This window comes from Meriones unguiculatus, chromosome 3 (genome assembly GCF_030254825.1).
Source record: "Meriones unguiculatus strain TT.TT164.6M chromosome 3, Bangor_MerUng_6.1, whole genome shotgun sequence".
NCBI classification, from domain to species: Eukaryota; Metazoa; Chordata; class Mammalia; order Rodentia; family Muridae; genus Meriones; species Meriones unguiculatus.
This window is the reverse complement of record NC_083351.1, coordinates 69,876,833-69,895,209: the sequence shown is the minus strand read 5'-3', so window position 1 is coordinate 69,895,209 and position 18,377 is coordinate 69,876,833. Positions and strand designations below refer to the sequence as shown.

The 18,377-nt window shown below is 45.9% G+C and overlaps 1 protein-coding gene across 1 annotated transcript in view; it reads left to right on the top strand.

The window, feature by feature from the left end:
- The window catches only part of Tbxas1 (thromboxane A synthase 1), a 149,667-nt gene that overhangs the window by 53,555 nt on the left and 77,735 nt on the right, over positions 1-18,377 (top strand). Inside the window, 1 exon segment of the mRNA XM_060378785.1 lies at positions 14,823-14,930. Coding sequence (XP_060234768.1) covers positions 14,823-14,930 — 108 coding nt within the window.

Genomic DNA, 18,377 nt, shown 5'->3' with positions numbered 1-18,377 from the left:
ACCATCATGCTAGGCTTCATATTTACCACGAGGAAGAATGAGTCCGTAAGAGTAAGATACCTCATGTCAGGTATGTGGCCATGGCAACGGGAAAGGCGAGTTAATGCACCGTCTCTTCTAAATCCAAACGGAATATTCAACCGTCCATAGGCTTGACCTCCTCCGCAGTCTGAGCTGTGCCTGACCCTGGAGAGCCCACATCTACTTCCTAGCAAGGTCACTCACAAAGATCCGTCGTCATAGACCAGATCTCTAGGAAACCCTAGAGATAATTTTCCATCTGGGAGGACCCTACTTATCTTCAGCTTTGTTTGTGGTCTTTAAACCAATTCCATATTCATGATAAAACAACCCTAGTGACTCAGTTTAAAAAAAACAGTCGTTAGAGCAGGATTTTCTCACAGGTTTTTGAAAGTCAAATTAAACTAGTTCTGTGGTTCCCTCTTTTCCATATGCTTATTTATCTGCTCAAAGAATTCAAGGAGATTAGCGAGGCGTGATTCCCCCCGCCGACACCATGCCGACTTCCCTTTAATAAGCCATGTTTACTTAAGTGTTCAGCTTTATTATACATTCGCTCGGTAAACATTAAACGCTTACTCCATGCAAGCGTCTACCAAGAGGTCCCTTGTGATACAGAAACACTTCTGCATATTAGTTTGATGCATTAAATGAAAAGGAACTTAAATAACACATAGCTTCATTTTCCACCGTCAAGAGCCTGTTCCTGCTCACACATCCCATTCTGAGTCATGTGGCTTCAAGGACGAGCTGGTGGAGAAGGGCTTCGTGAAGCTCTGGAATTTGATGTGAGCCGTGAGCATCTCATGAGGGACCCTCGGAGTTGAGGTGAAACAACAGGGGACTCTAACACATATCAGTTCTGAGTAAATATTGAATCCAAAAATCGTTGACTGGAGTACTCTTTTTTAGCTGTGTGTGGAGCACACGCTTACAATTCCAGTACTCAGGAGACCGAAGTGAGAGAGTCATAAGTTCAAGGCCAGCCTGAGCCACACTGTCTCAAAAGAAGAGGTGGTGGGGGAGGGGGAGGACACAAATTTTTTTTTCAAACCCCAAAATGCTGGACTGAATAGACTACAAATGTTTAGACTCACGCCTTCCCTCAGATTTCAAGCGGTATGTCTTGCTTCCCTCTTGCCCAAACCCCTCCCTCTACCTCTGTTGGCACTCCTGGTACTTCCTAAGAGGGCTGTTCTAGACCTTGACCACTGAGGCAACCATTAAACCCAAATCAACCTCCTTAGTACTGGGAGAACCTCGGTAGTCCCAGCAGCTTGGGACTTGGGAATTTTTCCTTAAATATTTGTAACTCCTTCTTGGTTATCATGTACTCAGTACACTTGAGGCTAGCCTGTTTTGTCTTTAGCATCTATGGAAACTGGAGCTGAGTCTACTCGGGTTGGCAGAAATGTCCACAACTAGTGGATGGATTTATTCTTGGGAAGGGTGATGAGGGTCTAGCCTGCATTTGGTTGGTCCGGTTGGACGGAGATATGAAGAAGATGTGTCCAATCATGTAACCTGCTGCCCAGGTGCTATGATTCTCACCCAAAATGGTAGCACCAAGAGGCTATGGCTGTAGGCATGCTGCCTGCTGTCCTGGCAGCTGAGATTTGGAGTAGAGGAAGGAGGTGAAGCCATTAAATGCATGTGTGGAGGGGTGAGTACCAGCCCTCAGACCCTTATGAATAGCTCAGAGACCACCTCTCTAGGGACAGGTTGGCTCACACCAGCCACGTGATTGATTCAGTGAGTGGTTTTGTCCTGGACCAGGAGCCCTGAGGGCCCTGGCTGCCCTAGATTTAGCCTCTCAAAGGACTGCCTCATCCACTCATCATGTGGCTGTTAGAATCTCAAGGATCAGTTACCGTGAGACCACAACTTGGCCGCAGAGATGGTTAAAGTCAGGAGGCAAATTAGTCCCTGGAAGCGTTAGACCTCCACATCAAAGTGGCACACTGTTCAGAAAAGCTCAGAGGGCGGCACTCCCTGAGAGCGCTAATGGCCCAGAAAAGCTCTCTTCAGAGCCAGCAGCAGGTGAGGCCCTCCTGGGCTGGGGCTGTGGGGGTCCTGCGCTAGTCTCCACTAATCATCAAATCGTCTCCTTTTAACCTGCCCCTACCCCTCAACTGGCACTTTTCCACCACAGCATTGAAAATCCACTCATCTGCTCCTGGTCCCCATGGGTCCCTGAGAGAAAGCAGCTAGGAAACAGGCTCTCAGATTCCTGGGGTGAGAATGGCTGTCACACATGCCCTAAGGAAGCCCTGGTCACTTTGGCCAAGCCTGGAAAGTTTTTTCCCCTTTCTGTCTTTCCTTTCCCTTCCTCCACTCATCTCTTCTTGTACATTTCCCCCCTGCCCCCGACACAGGATTTCTCTGTGTAGCCTTGGCTGTCCTGAACTTGCTTTTGTAGACCAGGCTGGCCTTGAACTCACAGAGATAAGCCTGCCGCTGCCTCCCTGAGCGCTGGGATTACAGGTGTGCACCGCCCCACTCAGCTTGTACATTTCTTTAAAAAGGTCAACCCAGCCAGGCATGGTGGTGCACACCATGGATCCCAGCACTCAGGGGGGCAGAGACAGGTGGATAGCTGAGTTCGAGGCCAGCTTAGTCTACAGAATGAATAAGAAAGAAAATAATATAATAATAATCATAATCATAATAAAGAAAGGTCAACTCACATAAGAGGCCTGCAGCTCTGAGCAAGGCAGTTCTTCCTGACAGCTCAAACCTCCACAGAGGGCACCCCAAGTGAAGAAGGGCAGCCTCGCCTGTTTGGCTCCCTCTCTTCTGTGAGGCTGCCTGTTCAGCCGGGCTGCCTACTGGGCATTCTGGCTGAGCTCATGCTAGGTGGTCTGCCCGTTGCCTGTGGCTTCCCATCTCATCGCTCCGCTCAGAAGCACAGCTGCTCCTGGAGACAGCTGGTTCACGGGTTCGCACTACACGATGGGCTGCTTTAAACGTCGCCATCTTCTTTCTAGAGCCTGCGATTCTGTGAGGCCTTGGGATGCAGGCATGGCCAGGACTACGTGGTACTGATTCGGATGCTCACGGTTTTCTTCACCTCATAACATTCCTCTCTAAATTTCAAAATGTTGAAGTGATTTTATATTTGTGGTCTTAAAAATTATTCCTTTTTACATTTCTTTATTTGTGTGTGTGGAGGGGAGGGGGGATGAGGGGCCCCATAGTGCCATAGTGCACGTGCAGAGGTCAGAGAACAAGTTTCAGGAGTTAGTTCTTTCCTTCCAACTTGTGAGTTGCAGGGATCAACTAAGGACATCAAGCTTGGCAACGGGTTCTTTTACCTGCTGAGCCTTCTCACCACTCTTGTACTTTTTGTGATGTTAAACTCTTGGTTCAGCAGGGAATCAAGTTTATTTAAAAAAAAAATGAGTTAAACTTTATTTGTATAATTGTGCTTTCTTTCCCTGACCTTTATGGCGGTGGAAGCAGAAACCAGCATGTCAGCCAGGAGAGGAATGTCTAGAATTTGGGGGGGTGGCAGGTAAATGAGCCCCAGCAGCAACTGCAGCCTCACCATGGCTGTGTTCCTGAACATTCCGTGCAGTCGGCCTGGACTGTTTTCTTCCTCACTGTGACAAAACACCTAGGAAAAGCAAGGTTAAGAAGCAGAGAGTTCCTGTTCGTTCACAGTTCCAGGATGCAACATTCCCTCGTAGCAAGAGCGTCACGGTGGCAGGAGCTTGAGACAGCCGCTCACGTCCTTTCTGACGGGGCTTGGCTCTCATGTTTGAGACCTCATTCCATCTGGTGCTTTCCATATTTACAGTGGGTCTTCCCACTTCTGTTAGCCCAGGGTAGAAACTCCCTTATAGCCTCGCTCTAGCCAAGCTCTAAGGTTTGCCTCCCACACGACTCTCGATCCTGTTAGGTTGACTGTCGGTGTTAACTGGTGAATAAGTCACTGTACAGCCAGGACTGACCCTGGTGCTTTTTAAAAAAACTGACAGTCAACAATCTTACACTCAGCATTAATTCAAATAGTAAGTACATTGTCAGACACTGCGTGAATCTTCTGTATTATTCCTCCACGCCATCTATAACAAATACAGTTTTATTTCTTCTGTTCAAAGATTTACCTTTTTTATTTTCTTTTATTCATAGTCCACTAAGACTTGGCCTCACGAATGGCTATTGAAATCACAACTGGCTATTGAAACTTGTTAAATATTTTGTATCTGTTGAGATTATATATATTCTCTTTTACTGTGTTAATGTAACAGGTCATATCTGATTGCTTTTCAAGGCCTACACTTCTTGAATAAGGCCTGTTTGGTCTTGATAAATTATTCTTTAACATGTCACTGGATTATACTAGGTAAGATTTTGTTTAAATACCTTTTGCATCTATATTCATAAGAAAGTTTTTTCTTTCTTGCGAGTTTCTGGCAGATTTTGGAATCAGGTTTTGTTGGCTCTGGTCATGGTCAGCTGAATGTTCAATTGTGTCCTTAGAGCATTAATCTCAACTTTGATTACTGCAAATCAGTAGTTTATTATGGCAATAGCAAATAGCATATGTGATTGGACTAGGCACAGTGTAGAAGCCTATGGTTTTCCGTTTGACTCCAGATTGGCAGAGTTTTTCTATCTTTGTTCTCTCAGCCATGAAAAAACCCAAAAGAGTTGTTTACCCACCCATTAGTTCTCTGCCTTCCCCAGAAGAGTGTCTTGGAAGTGAGTCATAAGTGTTCTGATTCCCTCATCTTCAGATTTGCCTCTCTAGGAAAGAAGAAAGAATGAGATTACTTTGTACCACTTGCTGCTTATGAACTTGTGCTGACTCCTAAAATTCACTCTTTAAAAATTCTTTTTAAAAAATTCTGGCTTCTACATATAAGAGTTTTTGAAAAGTGAGAATAAAATGTATTATTTGTATGAGGACACTGGGATGAGGTCCAGGCGATGGGGCTTCTTTGGGAGGCATTTCTCAGCTGTGTTCTATGTGGAGAACATGGGCTAGCACACCAACAAGGAAAGAGCTGGAGTGGAACCAAGAGTTCCAGGTAAAGAGAGGCGCAGGCAATAAGGCTTGGACCCTGAAGAGAAGATGATGTGCTCATGCTTTTGGATGAATAGCATGAACTGGTCTCCAATGCTGCATGCCAAGAATGTTCCAAGTGTCTTAAATGTATTAATGCCATCCTCCCAATTGCTCAGTCCAAAACTCTTGGCCTCATTCTTGACTCTGGTCTCTGTATTAGACACTGACTGTAGACAGTAGAAACTTAGGGAGGAAGTGCTTATCTTGCCTCACAGGTTGAAAAAAGAAAAAGAGTCTGCCATGGCGAGAAGGCAAGTGTTGAAAGTAGGAAGCGCTGACAGTCAGAAAACTGATAGGAATAGTGGTGTCTGCTACCTCTGCTTCTCGTGTAAACACACACATCGATGCAAACATGCATGCACACACACATACATGCAGAGAGATACAGAGACAGAGTCAGAGACAGAGAGACACAGAGAGAGAGAATGTGTCTGGAGTCCCAGTCCGTGGGATGGCACTGCCTTCGTTAAGGTTCATCTTCCCTCCTGGAAGATGGAAACACCTTCTGGAAACACCCTCAAAGACACATTCTCCCATCCCATTACAATCCATGTTGGCTCTACCTTCCAAAACACAGCAAATCTGTTTCCGTTCTCTTCTGGCCACTAACACAAACCTCTCCTCTCATCCTCATTGTGTTTCTCCAAACTTTTCTTCCTGCCTCTGTCCTGACTTCCCAGTCTGCTCTAAGCACTGATGCAGAGTATCCTAAAAACCACTGTAGGTTCAAGATGCACCTCCATTCAAAACACTCCTGTGAGCAGGCATGGTGACACACACTGATAGTGTCAGTACAGAGGAAGCTGCTGAGGCAGGAGGATGGCAAATTCCAAGCCAATATGGGCTTCTAAAAGAGACCCTATCTCAAAAACAAAATCTACTGTGCTTCCCTTGTCATTCAGAGTAGAAGACCTGGGAGGCCCCAATGTCCTTCACACACAGGTCCCGTGACCTCACCACTATCCAACCATCCATCACCCCTTGTTTAGCCTTGTGTGTTCCTCGAGGTCCATAGGACGTCCCTTAGTATCTTTGCTGAAATGATTTCCATGCCTGGAAGTTGACTTATCCTACTCCCTGTTCCCTAAAGGGTTTGCCCAAATCTCACATACCCTAAGAGCCCAGCACTGACTGGCACATTTAACACATACGTTGCCCACTGAGCTGGGCAGGTCACTCCATATGCTTCTGTCTACCTTCCTCTTCTAGAACTGGTGCAGAGAGTTTTGTTTTGTTCGTAAATGTACCTCAAACACCCAAATCAGGACCTTGCTCATACCAGGTGCTCAGTAAACATTTGTTAGGTGAGGAACCCCACAACCCTGCTGGAGGACAGGGACCTCCTCCATCCCTCCACCCCGCTGTTGTAACTATCAGTTCACTCTCCAGTCACGGAGATCAACTCTCCCTCTTTGGAAAGATCCTGCAGTGTGGAAAACGGATGGGTGTGATAAGGCTGGGGGCAGGGCAATCCGTTAGGGCAGAGATAATGGTGACCTCGGCCAGGGTGGTGGCCATGGGCATGGAGTGAGCTGGCCTTGGCTGATCAAAGAGATTGCAGACTTGTGATTAGTAAGCTTTTATTTGAAATAGATGACACAAAGGTTTGGCCTTTGGATCAGAATAGGCTTTTCAAGAAATTAGCCATGTGCAACAGTAAGAAATACATTTTTTTAATGATGATACATACGTATATGCAAGACACACACACATCTATGACCAATGAGTTTGACAATAAAAATCTCAACTATTTATGAAATACTAAGTGTTCCTACTCTATTTCTTGTTTCTATTTGTCTCCTTTCTTTCATTCTTTTTTTTATTTGTTTGTTTGTTTGTTTGTTTTGCATGTTTGTTCTGATTTTCATTACTGTTCTGACAGGGCCTCACTGTGTAGACCAGCCTGGCCTCTCACACACAATCCTCTTGCTTCGGTCTCCCAGGCTCTGGGATTACAGGCAGGAAACCTCCCACCTGGCTCTTTTTCCTCTGTAGTGGTTACCATGCTCTACACTAATATGCTATGGGTTCTGGCCCATACGCTACACACTCCTGACCTGAAAGAACTTTGAGGCACCTTGGCCGACACTCGGCATACATGGCCAGACTGATAGGCAGGAGTCCGGAGCACTGTGTCTCTGGTGCTCCTCTCTGAAGACCTAGAGTCCTCCCTTCCTGCCTACCCAGCCACCTCTCACTCCTTCAAGGGCCCTCATGATCTTTCAGGGCCTTCCTTAGCAAAGGGAATGGGGGAACTGCGTAGCCAGAGCTGGGGAGCAAGGTCTGTGGCCCAGCGGGTAGAGTTTCAGGTCTGCACAATGGAAAGTCTTCTGTGTTCCCAGTCAGCACATCACAGAGACTGCACATCAGCGGTCATTGCTGGGTGACTCACAGTGGCAGCGCTAGAGAACCCACTCAAATACCCAACAACAGAAGGAGGAATAAAGAAAAGGTATATATTTATCCACAACAGAATTGTTTTCAGCCATAAAAAAAGAACAAAGCTGCAGTCAGAGATCGTCACCTTAAGCAAATTAAGCTCGCTTCAAAAGACAGATATTCTTTTCTCTCATTTGTGGTCCCTGGATTTTAGACCAACACATAAAGCCATGCGCATGTGTATGGCATGAGAACGGATGTAAAACTGCTCTGAGAACAAAGGGGATCTGGCAGGGTGGGGTTGGTAGTAGGATGTGGAGGTGAATATGCTCTTTATACAATACATGCTCATATGAAAATGCTGTGTGTAATACAGTACCATGTTCAATGAACAGATACATCTGAAAAAATTTTAAATATGAAAAAGAGCTTAGAAGGACAGAACTGACTCTTGCAAGTTCTTCTCTGACCTCCACACTCATGTTGTGGTATGAATACATAAACACACACGTGTAAGGATTAAAAAAGAAAGAGCTGCGTGGATAATGGTGGCGGTAGTCGCCTAATGGGCTAATTTTGCATATTTTTTGTATGTTCATTTTGTATATTAATTTTTCAAAATTTACTTAAAAAAAGAAAAGCCATCCCTGTACCACATGCTTATAATCCCAGCACTCAGCAGGCCAAGGCATTCTTTGGATGGAGAGTTTGGGGCCACCCTGGACTACATGGTGAGACCCTGCCTGCAAATCTCAACCACCTGGCACGATGATAAAGTCTCAGCTGGGAGAGTTCTAGGGGTCATCTAGGCCCCGCCCCAGCCCCAAAGGTCAAGCTCCTGTGTGAGCTGTTTGTCTTCCAACCCTGGGGTGGGGAGCTCACCACTGAAGGCAGGTTGGCTTGACTTTTAATGATTAAAAATTTTCATTAGAGAACTGGTTCCCCTGGAGATAAATGTGATTTCCCTATGAGCTCTTTCCAATTCCACAACTCAGGGTCACAAAAACAACCTAAATCTCCTCTCTTGTGTAATATGAATCCAATAAATTTTCACACTGGGCACATGCCAAGTCCCACAGCCTGCTTTTCCAAGCTGTTTTCTTTTCCAGGTAAACATTCTAGAATATGACAACTGGTTCACCCCTATGGGTTTGTTGTTGTTGTTGTTTTCGTTTTTTATTGTTGTTATTTTTATGCAAAATGCCCCACCCTGCTCAGCCACAGGCTCATGTATGTGGATATTTAGTCTCCAGTGGTAGTGCTATTTTGAGAAATCCTAGAACCTTTAGGAGCCATGATCTAGCGGAAGAAGTAGTTCACTGAAGTGTAGGCCTTGAGATTTATATACCAGGTCTATTTCCTGCCCCTTCCTGGAGCACTAAAACATGGACAAGCAGTGCCACAACCCCACTGCGGCAGAGCCACCGGCTGCTTTGCTGCCCCTCACTCTGTTAAACTCAGCAAACTTTTCCTTCTGTGAGTGGCTTCTTGTTGGGTATATGGTCACAGCCATGAGGGAAAAAAAAAGAAACCTAATACAAAAAAAAAAAAAAAAGCAAAACTGGTTCTGAGAAGTGAGGTAGTTGCTATAACTATATTGGCTCATGGGCCTTTAGGACAGGCTTTTAGGAAGAACTTGGAGGAGTTCGGAGAAGTGGACCAGGAAAAGCCTAGAGTGCCATAAGCAGAATTTAATGGACTATTCTGATAAAAGGAAGACCAAAACACCAATAGAAATGTAGACAGTTACAGGCAGGTTTATGGAGTTTCTGGGAGAGCAAGATGTCATGTTCCAGCAAAGAATATGGCTGCATTATACCTATGTCCTGAAAATGAAGAAAGCTAAATTCAAAACTAATGCACTTCGCTGTTTGGTGAAGGAATTTTCAACACAGTGTGGAATCCAGGCTGTGGCATTAGCAGGATCAAAAGAAAACCTGTGCTTTTCACTGGAACAACAGGAAAAGTACATGAGAGCAAGGCCCTATCCACTGACTGCTTCAGGGGATATGGAGTAGTGAAAGCTTATTAGCAAATCTTTCATTTGAAAAGAGACTGCCCAAGCAAAGAGAGTCTGTGGGTCATTCTGTCTGGGCATGGCCACCAGGGGAGGTTTGCCCAGGTCCAGCCGTGAAGGCACACAGAGCCTGGTGCACCTGTGGCCCAAGTGGGGGAGGCTCCATCGCCATCTCCTATAAGGATTGGATTCCTTGCCAACATTGCAGGTATGTGAAGCCAAGAATTACAGGAAGTTTACACAGAGAAGTTTACACCAAGGATTCAGAAAGCAGCAGAGGCCAGAAACTGTGTGGCAGGTTAGAGTCCCCTCAGGAAGCTCTCGGGAAGGCTGTGCACAAAGCTCTGAGGGTAGAACCTGAGTTGCAGTAGAATCCCAGGATGTTGGTTGGAGATGCCAGTTCATGAGGAAAACTTCGAGCACTGGGCAGAACTGACCCTCGGGAGAGACCACGTGTGTTACAGATAACAGAGCCAACACGTACGACTACTCAAGCCCTTTGAGCTCTGATGATGCCATCAGGTGTCCCTGATACTTGACACGGAGCTGGGGGGTTGGCATTTGTCCTGCTGGGTGTTGGTTTTGCTTGGGCCCAATTTTTCTTTGCTATGCTCACATTTCTCTATTTTAGGGATGGGAAAATGGAAAGCTTATTTTGTTGTGGTGGTAGTTGTTTGCTTTGTTTTCTTTTGTTTTACAAGCGTCATAGCCTTGAGTCTCAAAAGCAACGTTGGACTTTGGAACAGTTACAGCTAGGAGTCTGGGAAAGCTTTTGAAGCTGCACTGAGTACATATTGCATTAGGGGATGACCAAAAGCCCATAGGGGCCAGGGGCAAAAGGTTTGGATGTGAAAAAATTTGTACCACAGGCTCATGTATCTGAATACTCAGCTCCAGCCAATGGTCTGTGAAGTAGGAAGCTTTTAGGCCTCACTGGAAGAAGTGGGCCTCTGGGGGACATGGCCTACTTTCTGCTCATCCCTTCTGTATTCCTGATCCACTAAGACATGGACAAGCAGCAGCCCATGGACAAACCCCACCACCACCACAGAGCCTGCTGCAGGCCTCTGCCAGCATGAAGGACTGTATCCCCTCAAACTATAAGCCCCTCTCCTCTCTAAGCTGGTTCTTATCAGGTATTTGGTCATAGCCACAAGAAAAATAGCTGCTACCCTTGACATTAATACCTTCTCACCATCTTTTGAAAAGAGCAATTACTAGTCTTTTCATTTCAAATACATGTTTAGACACGAAATACTCTTGTGAATGTTACCTCTGACTTTGACTATCAGCAAACAAACAAACACACACCCACAAAGCCGGGCATGGTGGTGCGCACCTTTATTCCCAGCACTTGGGGAGGCAGAGGCAGGTGGATCTCAAGACCAGCCTGATCTACAAAGTGAGTCCAGGGCAGCCAAGGCTACACAGAGAAACCCTGTCTTAAAAAACAAACAAAGAAAGAAAAAGAAAAGAAAAAGAACACACACACACCGCAGAACCATGGAGAATACCAACAGAGCATCTAGGCTAAGGGTGCAGTAAGCAAATGGGCTGTGGTGAGAGTCTGCTAACTTATTCCATGGAGAGCGAGATGGCAGGGACCCAGTCCTTAGGTCTTTAGCATCTGCATACAAATGCGCAGCTATGTGTGTGTGTATCCCAGGAGTCAACCTCAGGTGTCATTTCTCAGGTGCCATCCTTGTTTTTCATTTTTTATTTTGATACAGTGACTTTTACCGTCCTGGAGTTTGCTTGCTGAGTAGGCTAGGGTGGATGATGAGTGAGCCCCAGAGGTCTGTCCAGCTCCACAGCCCCAGTGCTCAGCGTACGAGTGCACACCTTTTTTCACATGGGTTCTGGGGGTTGAACTCAAGGCCTCAATGCACAACAAGCATTATGGCAACTAAGCTAGCTCCCCAGGCCACAACTTTTTAGGTCTTAAGGATGGACCAATCCAGTCAGTCTTGACCCTGACTCAACAAGCCAGTCTGTCTTAGCAGAACTGTAGAAACTGTGTAAACCTGTGTCTCACTTTTTCTCTGAGTGAAAAGTCTTAGCAGCATGGCACAGGCTGGGGCTTTGCCACTCTATAAATATCCATAATGTATGATTTCCTCCTTTCACTCTGGAACCTAAATAAACAGATTATGTTCCAAAAATTCCATAAAACCATAATTTAGTGGCCATGGCACTCCTAAAGAATCTCATTCTAAATATAGAGAGGTATTCCTCTGCAGAAAAATATCCCAGCAACTTGGTTCTAATATATAATTAAATCCTCTAGATACTTTGCAGTTATGTTTTATGGCTTATTTTGAGTGTTCATATTTTATCAGAAAATTATAATTTTCCTCTAAATAGGAGTTTTTACAAGGCATTTGAATTATGATGGCTGTCTTCATGCTTCAGCTATAATTAAAACAGTGAAAGGAAATAGTGGAGCCCATGGCACACATGGTTCTGCAGAGCGCTTGGTCCTGTAATCCCCCTGCATCCTAGGGCTAGGGGCCACTGCCCAACAGTGAGGACACCATTTGTAACCACCACTGGGAAAGCTGCTCTTAGGATGGAGAAGAATGGGCTGGGGGAGAAGGGGAAGGAGCAGGTGGCTAGGGGCTGTTTTGTATGCTTCTTGGCTCTGTTTCTAGGTGACTTATTCTCAGAGACCTCCTGGCCATGCATACCCCCATACCCAATCTTCCCCTTGAGAAGCCTCACTTTCTCATAAACTGCAATGATATTCATTACTCTCTACTTCTCCATTCAACCATCAGCCTCATTAAAGCTGAGCTGGTTAGTTTTTTGTCCATTTGATACAAGCTAGAATCATCTAGAAAGAGGGAACCTCAACTGAGAAATGCCCCCATTATATTGTCTGCAGTCAAGTCTGTGGGGCATTTTTAAATTTTATTATTACTGATTAATGTGGGAGGGCCCCGGACTCCACCCACTGTGGGAGGTGTCACTCCTAGGCAGGTCAAAGCAAGCAGAGTAAACCTTTAGGAGGAGGCTGTAAGTACTCTTCCTCAACGCTCTCTGCCTCAGTTCCTGCCTCCAAGTTCCTGCCCTGATTCCCTCCGAGATGGACTATAGCCTGTAAAGCTATAAACCCTTTCCTCTCCAAGTTGCTTTTGGTTACAGCCTAGGTAGGTTGTATCAATAGAAAGCAAACCAACACAAGGGCCAAAGCAAAGTGTCTCCTCTTCTGGGGGACCACAGCAGACTGTCTTACACTGAGGGACTCACACATAGAGACACATTTTGTCACAGTTCTGGAAAGGCTGGCAGTATGAGCAAGGTCAGGGTTGATGTCATCTGGGACCTATCTCTTTGGCTTAAATGACTGTCTTCTATATCGCCACCTCTGTCTGCGTCCCAATCTTATAAGAATATCCAGGCACCAAACACACTGAACTTGGGCTCACCATAAAGGCTTTATTTATTTTAATGACCTATTAAAATCTCTATGATCAAATATGGGGTTCTAGGGATTCAAATTTCAGTATTTAACATTTCAAGAGAGACGGTTCAAGTCGTAAAGCCTATACTGGACATTTAACAAACCGAGGTTGATTTAGAAAAAAAATAATGACCCTCACAGGCCTAGCTCCAGACACAGGCTATGCATCCCCTGTGCCTGCTGCGTCCCTCCGACTCCCACGTGCCCTGTGTCATAGGCACACTCCTGGGCCTACCTTTAGACACACGACTTGCATGTATGTAGGTGCAGATCTCCCCCTTCATCAATGAAGCTTCTTTTTGCAGCCAATGGAGACCACTGCAGAAAGCTACAACTGGTCGAAATGCAAAGAACAGTCGACCTAGATTGTAAGAGCCAGAGGACCGGAACGCCTGCTTCAAGACAGTGTCTTCCACAGGACAGTGAGGTGGTATCAGGAACTCTCAGCAAGGCTGCTGCCTAAACAAGGCTTGAAAGAAAGACCTTGGGGGCGGGGGGGGGGGGAAGACCGTAATCAGAATATATTGTATGAAAAATATATTTTTTCAATAAAAGGAAAAAATGACAAGGCCTAATAAATGACAACACCCGCTGACATACCAATACACATGGGGAAATCTCGCAAGTTTCCATTTCTAGATGAAGAGCTGCAGGCAAAATGGGTGCTGGGAGAGGAAGAATAAGTTTTCTCCAAGGATGAGTCCTCAGTAGGTTATCCAAAACCAAAGCGTCAGCTCTAAACACACGTGAGCAGAACTAAATGAACTCAGCAGATTGTACTTATAGATTTGTGTGTATGTGTGTGTGCATGCACACATGTGCGTGTGCGTGTGCGTATCTGTAACTAAAGAATAAGAAATCATGAATTTGAGGAGGAGTCAGCAGGGGTGGGCATGGGAGAAGAGGAAGGGGAGGATGCAAATGCTCACATATGAAATTTTCAAAGTTAAAGTTAAAAGAAAACACAATGACCACTAGAACGTAGACCCACAGAGCAGACAAGCCCTTCACAACAGCTGTCCTGGGATCCTCTGAAGGAGCCTTGTTCATCAGTCCTTTCTCGTGCCTCTAACATCCTAGGAACGTGGACGCATGATTCTGTTATGTCTGAGCCAAATCCATCAACCCAGACAACCAAAATCTCTTGCCACAAAATTCAGAACTGAACTTCAACCTAGGAAACCCATTTTGGTCATCCTCGGAGGGTCCCATGGGGGCCTCAGGGCACCCTGATGCTGTTAAGTTGTTTGGATGGAGTCCACACTGTGACAAGGCTGGCAGATCTGTCCATCTTTTTTTTTTTTTTCCTCAGCTCTAGGTCTTAGATCCTTGCCTATGAACATTATAATCCTGTTCTGTGTCCTTGCAAGAAAAATCTAGGTTTGGATCATTTGGTGGACTTTAATAGGGATGCTTTTTATGCCCTTCAATTGCCACTGTCCTGGTTTCACTTTGTTGCTGTGATAAAATGCTCTGACCAAGAGCAACTCTGTAGAGGAAGGATTTATTTGGCTTGTCCCTCCAGAAGGATCACAGTCCATCACTGAAGGAAGTCAGGACCCAAACTCAAGAAGGATCTTAAAAGCAGAAAACCACTCAAGAATGCTGGCTCACTTGTAGACTCATACTTTTAGCTTCTTATACAGCCCAGCGAACAGTGCTGCCCACAGTGGGCGGACAGTGGGCGGGGCCCACCTCCCTCAACTATCAAGCAAGGTAACTGCCCACAGGCCAGTCTGATCTGTTCCATCCCTCAGTTGGGGGTCCCTTCTCAGATGACTTGACTGACAGTTAAAGCTAACTCTAACAGCCACTAAGAAGGCTTTGCCTCCCTGGGTGCTAACCCTCTGCTTGTTGCTTTCCATCAGGCTTCAGGTCTGGAACCCAAGCTAGTAGCAGACAGCATCCTGTTGTTGCGTGGCAGAAGATGGGAAGAAGTCAGAGGTGCCCTGATGTCTGCATTCAGTCCTGAAAATTGAATGAGGTAAGAGACAGGAAGACAGATTCTGTCCCTTAGGGAACAGGCCTCTCTCCGAAGTGGGGTGAAGAGCTGGGCCAGGTGCAGAGGTGGCGGTGTCCAGGTGCACATCAAAGGGTCTCACCTGCTGGGGCCCTCAGCCTATCCATTCTACAGAAAGCAAAGCGGCTTCTATTTCTCTGGTGTCCCACCCACCCAGGCACCATAAATCAGTGGTTCATACTGCATGTCTGGCTCTGTCCCCAGACATGGCCTGAGGCACTTTGAGGTACTCAGGAGAAAATTAAAGCAGTGTTTCTCAAACTTTAATGTTTAATGGATTGATTTGGGAGCCTGTTCAAATGCAAATTCCCATTCTGGAGCCCCCAGCCAGGTCTGAGATTGTGAGCTTCAAACTACCAACTGAGGTAGGATGTTTTCTGAAGGGTGAAGCCCTTCATAGGGCTGAGTCATGTCGTAGACATGGAAGTGCTGGCCCTGGCTGATGCAGGAGAAAAAATTGTTTTTTCAGCAGAACGCTAGGTGGGGAGCCAGGCCAAGGTCATCTTTAAGACAAATTTAGAATGACCATCAGGCTCTGTGAGATGTCCCAAATTCTTGAAGACTCTGGGCATCCTCCTTTCTCAACGCAATGGCCCTCCCTTCCCTATCAACTGTGCACTGAAAAGTTGATGTTTGCATTGCCTCTGAGCTAGCTTCCCGAACATCCAATCCCAACTCTTTGTGGAAGGAGATATGGACAGGGCAGGCTGTCCAAGAAGTGTGTCCTGGCTACCCCCTTCTGCAGCAGATGTGCCCCTGATGGTTTCTAGATGCTTCCTTGAACCTTTCACCTCTAGCTCATTGAGTCTCACTATGAGACCAGAGGCAGAGCACAACTTGTTGCCTATAATCCCAGCATTCATGAAATGGAGGCAGGGGGATTGCAAGTTTGAAGTCAGCCTAAGCTACATGATGAGGCCTTGTCTCAAAAAGCCAAGCCAAACCAAACAACTGAGCAAACAACAACAACAAAACTAATTCTTTTTGGCTACTCTGAGTCCCATGGACTCAAAACATCTAAGGTGCCCGACAACCTGAGGGCTTTGTGGGTCCCTCCATGATTCCTGAGGGCTTTGTGGGTTCCTCCATGGTTCCTGAGGGCTTTGTGGGTTCCTCCATCATGCCTGAGGGCTTTGTGGGCCCTCCATGATTCTTCTAATGCCTGAATGGGATAGGCCCAGTGTGTGAGTGTTCTGCTTGATGCACTCCCCCCCACCCCGAAGCTCAAATCTGCTGGTTTTCCAGGCCCTGTCGCCTGTGTCTTCCTTCTTTCAGTGACCCTAAGGGTCTATTCCATTCATATCCTTACTGTGCTTGTTGAGTATCTCATCCTGCTATGTGAACGCTTCAGGGGACAAAGCTTTTATTCTTTCTCTTTTTAACTCTTAGCTGCAAACACAAGGTATCTAACAGGCACTCAGCAATGATGGCTCAGTGGATGGATGAAAAAGCAAACTAAGAAACTTTGTTCCAGTGACTGCCATGTGACAAGAAAGAATAAAAGGGAAATCATTTCATCAAGAAGAAAAAATCAAGGGACTGGAGAGATGGCTCCATGGACCCAAGTTTGGTTCCCAGCACTCACATCAGGTGGCTCGCAACTCCCTGTAACTCCACCTCCAAGAAACTGGATGCTTCTAGCCTGTCTGTGCAGCCATGCTTGCGTGCGCATCCTCACACACAGACACATACACATAATTGAAAAAGAAAAGAAAAATTCAAAAAGAGGATGTAGCAAATTGTTGGCTTTCTCCTCACAAACTCACAATCCGTTCACATGAAAGTGAAAAACGGAGGGCATCAAGGGACAAAGGAAACCAGACTGTGCAGGAATGCTGAACGCTACAAACAGCTCCATGGGGACAGCCGCGAGACCGCAGCATCGCTAGGGTGTCCCAAATAAGCAGCTTTTGACCTTCTGTTACCAAACTTCAGGGCTTGTCACCGCCTCCCCCCACCTCCAAAGGTTATTCTAAAATAAAATAAAACAAAATAAAAAGCCTTAGCTAACTAAGCATACACCTGTAACCCCAGAACTTAGGGAGGCAGAGGCAGGCAGATCTCTGTGAGTCCAAAGCCAACCTGATCCACAACGTGAATCCAGGACAGCCAAGGCCATACAAAGAAACCCTGTCTTGAAAACCAAAAGAAGAAAAAAAGCCTGCTTTTTCTAGACTTGTGAGACTTTTCCTTTGGTGCTGTGGCAACTAGGAGGTTCTTTACCTGCACAGAGTGCCACCCGCCCCCTTCCCTAACATTCGCACCCTATTGATTTCTGGAGGCTTCTTAGACTTACCTTGTGTGAGACTGCCTCAGTCAACAGTGCTTGTGTGTGTGTATGCACATTTGTGTGGCTTTTGTTTGTTTGGAAAAGCTGGGAATCAAGTGAGGTCACATTTTCATTTAAAAATAAATTGCTTCTGGCTTTAGTCTTTCTGGGGATAATATACAGAGGTGGAGCCAGAGCAAGTGTGATCGACAGAGAGACCAGCAGAATCCTAGTCTCATGATAGTGACTGGGATTGATAGAATGGATTACTGAGTATTGCAAAGAACACAACTGATTTTTTTCATATGAGAAAATCTTGCCTGGTTAACCTGCCAGATTTTCCACCCATTCTCCGAAAGTGCTTGTGCTTTTAAAAGGGCAGCTGGGAGATTTGTTTAGGCCTTGACAGTATTTCACTAGATTCCTCACCAAAGGCCATGAGTAATCCTGAAACTGTGCGCACTTTTATTGTGAATCAGGAAGTAAAGGGATTTAATTTCAGGAAACAAAATTGAAACTAAATCCATACGTCTCCAAGGAAAACACAGAACTAACAGGTCAGGTTGGCTCTTGTTTTGTTTTTAAGTGTCATAACTCATCAGAAAGAGGGCAGATACAGTGGATCTGCGTGCATCTGTCTTCCAACCTGAAGGAGTAAGTTTCACCGACTCTTGTAAGATCGTGTGTGTCCGCAGGAGGGTGGCAGGTGGCCTTCGGGAACACGCATCAAGGAGGAAGCCAACAACAACCACACTGATGTGATGAGCTAGGGCGGCTTCTGCCATGACTGGGATTCTGGATATCTCCTGTAGCCTGTGTGTTTCACTGTGTCCCTAGTGTGGCTCTCCTGGAAGTTGATAGGAGGTGAAGCCCGGAAGGGGGCTGCGGCGTCCCAAACATTTCAGATTCTTTCTCTTGCTTCCTGGCCATGAAGTCAGAGGTTTTTGCTCTGATACAAACCCCAACCATAACATGCTGTCTCACCATAGGTCCGGCTGATCACAGACTGAAACCCCAAAAAAAGTGAGCCATGTTCTCTATAAATTGGTTGTCTTAGATGTTTCGTCATGGTGGCAGAAAGCTGATTAATACAACTACCAAAGAAAGGTATTTGAAATCATTAATGAAATATTA